We start from the raw sequence: 5,000 nt of genomic DNA, 5'->3' as shown, positions 1-5,000 counted from the left end.
ACCTCACACTCTACCAGTAACCCCTCACACTCTACCAGTGATCCCTCACTCTACCAGTGACACCTCACACTCTACCAGTAACCCCTCACACTCTACCAGTAACCCCTCACACTCTACCAGTGACCCCTCGCACTCTACCAGTGACACCTCACACTCTACCAGTAACCCCTCACACTCTACCAGTGACCCCTCACACTCTACCAGTAACCCCTCACACTCTACCAGTGACCCCTCACACTCTACCAGTGACCCATCACACTCTACCAGTGACGCCTCACACTATACTAGTGACCCCTCACACTCTACCAGTGACCCCTCACACTCTACCAGTGACACCTCACACTCTACCAGTGACCCTTCACACTACCAGTGACCCCTCACACTCTACCACTGACCCCTCACACTACCAGTTGCTCCTCACACTAACAGTGAAACCTCACACTCTACCACTGACCCCTCACACTATCAGTGACCCTTCACACTACCAGTGACCCCTCACACTCTACCAGTGACCCCTCACACTCTACCAGTGACTCCTCACACTACCAGTGACGCCTCACACTACCAGTAACCCTCACACTACCAGTGACCCTTCACACTACCAGTGACCCCTCACACTAACAGTGACCCCTCACACTCTACCAGTGACACCTCACACTCTACCAGTGACCCCTCACACTCTACCAGTGACCCCTCACACTACCAGTGACACCTCACACTCTACCAGTGACACCTCACACTCTACCAGTGACACCTCACTCTACCAGTGACACCTCACACTCTACCAGTGACCCCTCACACTCTACCAGTGACACCTCACACTCTACCAGTGACCCCTCACACTACCAGTGACCCCTCACACTCTACCAGTGACCCCTCACACTCTACCAGTGACCCCTCACACTATCAGTGACCCCTCACACTCTACCAATGACCCCACACACTAACAGTGACACCTCACACTCTACCAGTGACACCTCACACTCTACTAGTGACCCCTCACACTACCAGTGGCTCCTCACACTCTACCAGTGACCCCTCACACTACCAGTGGCTCCTCACACTACCAGTGACCCCTCACATTCTACCAGTGACCCTTTACTCTACCAGTGACCCCCCTCACACTCTACCAGTGACCCCCCTCACCCTTGACGATGCCGGGGTCTGTTTGCAGGTTGATGGCGAAGACCTCCGTGTCCCCGTATGGGCGGGGGAAGTCGGGCTGGCGGATGACCTTGTCGTAGTTGTAGAAGAGCTCCGCGTTCTCCAAGGAGGGCAGCTGGAAGACTGCGTAGCCGCAACGGTTCTTGCCGTGAATGTCGCCGAAGTCGTACACCTGAGGACCGCCGGCAAAAAAAGAATATCAAGTATTTTCCTGTTTTTTGTTTCAAGAGAGGACAAGGTTGGAAATCTTAGCCATACCAGGCCCTAGATACAGAGGATAAGAATTCACACACACACACACACACACACTCGTCCCCCAGCCCTCTCCTTAACCCTCCCCCGACACACACTCATTCTGTGTGTGTGTGTGTGTGTGTGTGTGTGTGTGTGTGTGTGTGTGTGTGTGTGTGTGTGTGTGTGTGTGTGTGTGTGTGTTCTTTATCATATTCCTTCTGCAGGACTTCTTTCTGTTGTTTTTTTGTTGTTGTTTTTTTTCTTCTTCTCGCTTTCTCCCCTTTCAATTAAATATATATGTGTTAGTGTAACTGATGTAGATTAGCAAGGACAGGTTGGAAGAATGGGCCATGCCCAAAATCTTAATCCTTGAATAAAAAACGTTTTGAGTTCTGAGTTCTCTCTCTCTCTCTCTCTCTCTCTCTCTCTCTCTCTCTCTCTCTCTCTCTCTCTCTCTCACATACACACACACACACACCCTCAACAATGTCAATGAACTGGCCTCTCTGAGGTCCAACCCCCACACCATCCCCCCCCACCCCTCAACCCTTTAAGTCCCTACACCCCACCCAAAACCCACACCACCCAACAATCCACCCACCCACACACACACACACACTCCCATCCCTACTCCCCCCCACCAACAACCCTAACCCTCCCCCCCCCCACACACACACACACATCCACCCACCCACACCCACATCCACACACACATACAACTGACCTTGTCAGCAATGCCGATGTATTGTCCGCGGAGGTCCCTTGTCCTGGCAGCTTGACAGGCCTGGCCCACCACGGCGTGGCAGTCACCCCGGTACCGTATGAACAGGAACGCGCTACCCGTCTGTCAGCACACGCACGTGCAATGATGATAATGATAATAATGATAATGATAATGACAATAACACGTGGAGTGATAAACCCTTCCCTCCTTCCTTCCTTCCCTCCTTCCTTCCTTCCTTCCCCCCTTCCTTCCATCCCTCCTTCCTTCCTTCCTTCCGTCCTTCCGTCCTTCCCTCCTTCCTTCCATCCCTCCTTCCTTCCTTCCCTCCTTCCTTCCCTCCTTCCTTCCATCCCTCCTTCCTTCCTTCCTTCCCCCCTTCCTTCCTTCCTTCCTTTCCATCCCTCCTTCCATCCTGCCATCCGTCCTTCCTTCCTTCCATCCGTCCTTCCTTCCTTCCCTCCTTCCTTCCTTCCATCTATCCGTCCTTCCATCTGTCCGTCCTTCCTTCCGTCCTTCCTTCCTTCCATCTATCCGTCCTTCCATCCGTCCTTCCTTCCTTCCCTCCTTCCTTCCTTCCATCTATCCGTCCTTCCATCTGTCCGTCCTTCCTTCCGTCCTTCCTCCCCGCGTTCATTCATTCATTCTTATTCTTCCCACTCTCTCTCCTTCTCTCCCTCTCTATATCTCTGTCTCCCTCTCTGTCTCTCTACCTCTCTCTGTCTCTGTCTCTCTCTACCTCTCTCTGTCTCTGTCTCTCTAACCCCTCTCTGCCTGCCTCTGACCGTCTCGCTTCTGTGTCTCTCACCCCCCTCTCTCTCTCTCCCTCTCCCTATCTCTCTCTCTCTCTCACCCCTCTCTGCCTGCCGCTGTCTCTGTCTCTCTCTGTCTCTCTCTACCTCTCTCTCTCTCTCTCTCTCTCTCTCTCTCTCTCTCACCCCTCTCAAAATCGATTATCATACCTATTCACAAAAAGGGAGACCCGAATATTCCAGATAATTACCGTGGAGTTGCACTTACAAGTATCAATAGTAAAGTTTACACTTACATTTTAAATAGAAGATTAACTAAATGGGCTGAACGAGAAGAAAAGATTATTGAAGAGCAAGCTGGATTTCGATCAGGTTACAGCACCATTGACCACATTTTCACATTGTATGCAATTGTACAAACACATTTATTAAAAAATACAAAATTGTATGTTGCTTTTGTTGATTTTCAGAAGGCCTTCGACTCTGTGAATCGAAATAGTTTATGGAATGTGTTACGTAAAACTGGTGTTGATGGTAAGCTTTATATGGCACTGCGTGGTGTATATGATGCAGTTTTGGCGTGTGTGCGTGAGAAGGGTGTATATTCAGATGTATTTGATTGCCCACGTGGCGTAAAACAAGGATGTCTGTTGAGCCCTATGATGTTTTCGTTCTTTATTAATGAACTGGCAGGAGAGATAACGAAAAAAGGAAGACATGGGATTCAAATGATTCCTGGGGATGTTGAACTGTTTCTCATGTTATTTGCAGATGATGTAATTCTTTTGTCTGACACGGCCATAGGACTTCAAAATCAGCTGAATATATTAAAGCAAGAAGCAGATAGATTATTCTTAAAAGTTAATCTTGAGAAAACAAATGTAGTTGTGTTTAGAAAAGGTGGCTAGCCTATCTAGATATGAAAGATGGGCACTATGGAACTGATGAAGTGAAGGTAACTAATGCTTATAAATATCTTGGTATGATTTTTACAACTAAGCTGAGTTTGACAAGGACAGTAGCAGAGATCTGTAGAAAGGGGAAGAAGGGGGTTATAGAAATCTTAAGGTGTTTACGTAAATTAGGCTCGATAGATTCCTACATATTTTGGAAACTTTTTGATACTCAAATAGAACCAATGATAACATACGGTGCCGAAATTTGGGGACTTTCTGATATCAAAGATTTAGAAAAAAGTTCATACATTAGCTATTAAACGTTTTTTAAATGTTCCATTACATGCTTCAAATACTGTATTATATGGAGAAAGTGGTAGATACCCATTATATATTAAATCATGTGTGAAATGTATAAAATATTGGTTAAAATTAATAAGGCTAGCCCACATCGAGATTATGTAAGCAGGCGTATGAAATGTTAGTAAATGAACATGAGAGAGGGAAGGAAAACTGGGTATATTTTGTAAAGAAGACATTAACTGTAAATGGATTTGGGATTGTGTGGATGTGTCAGGGAGTTGGATGTGTAGAAGGATTTGTTTCAGAATTCAAAGATAGGCTAATTGCTTCATATAAACAGAATTGGCACTGTAAAATGGAAAGCACTGAGAAATATAGATGGTTTTATAGTTTTAAAAGTATATTTCAAACAGAAATATATATCACAGTCGTGACAAACACCGAACAAGTCTCGCCAGATTTAGAACGAGAACGATTGGGTTGAATGCTTATGAAAAGTGGTTTCAGACTGAGCCCTCGTTACTCTCCCCTTGTCCGATGTGCGGTCATTTAAGGGAGGATGAATTACATTCTTTGTTTAGTTGTAAAGCTTATGACGATATTCGAGAAAAATGTGTTGTATTTAAAACAAATTTAGCAAAGAATGAAGATATTTTTGAAGTGCTTAATCTAAATCAGGAAACTTCACTACAGTCACTTGCAAAATATATTGCCGAAGCGAATAACATGCGACGAAAAAAACAATAATAAAATAGTATCAGGTGCTCATTGTGAAAATTGAAATCTATGTTGTCATTCTCATATGGAAAATATTTATGTTATACATTTATATATGTTTTTTGTTTTTATTTCTCACTACATGCCATTATTTTGAATGGATGGTCGAACTGCACTTTGTTGCACAGATTGATTGATTTCATTTTGGCTTTG

The 5,000-nt window shown here is 45.6% G+C and overlaps 1 protein-coding gene across 1 annotated transcript in view; it reads right to left on the bottom strand.

The window, feature by feature from the left end:
- Nucleotides 1-5,000, bottom strand: part of LOC143300460 (uncharacterized) — a 52,153-nt gene that overhangs the window by 14,440 nt on the left and 32,713 nt on the right. Inside the window, exons 3-4 of the mRNA XM_076614151.1 lie at nt 2,123-2,242; nt 1,147-1,336 (exon numbers count right to left, since the gene is read on the bottom strand). Of these exons, the coding sequence (XP_076470266.1) occupies nt 1,147-1,336; nt 2,123-2,242 (310 nt within the window). The remainder of the gene's footprint in view (nt 1-1,146; nt 1,337-2,122; nt 2,243-5,000) is intronic.

The sequence above is a fragment of the Babylonia areolata genome, chromosome 26 (assembly GCF_041734735.1).
Source record: "Babylonia areolata isolate BAREFJ2019XMU chromosome 26, ASM4173473v1, whole genome shotgun sequence".
Taxonomy (NCBI): domain Eukaryota; kingdom Metazoa; phylum Mollusca; class Gastropoda; order Neogastropoda; family Buccinidae; genus Babylonia; species Babylonia areolata.
Note: the sequence above shows the minus strand (reverse complement) of the source record. Positions and strands in the feature narration are given on the sequence as shown.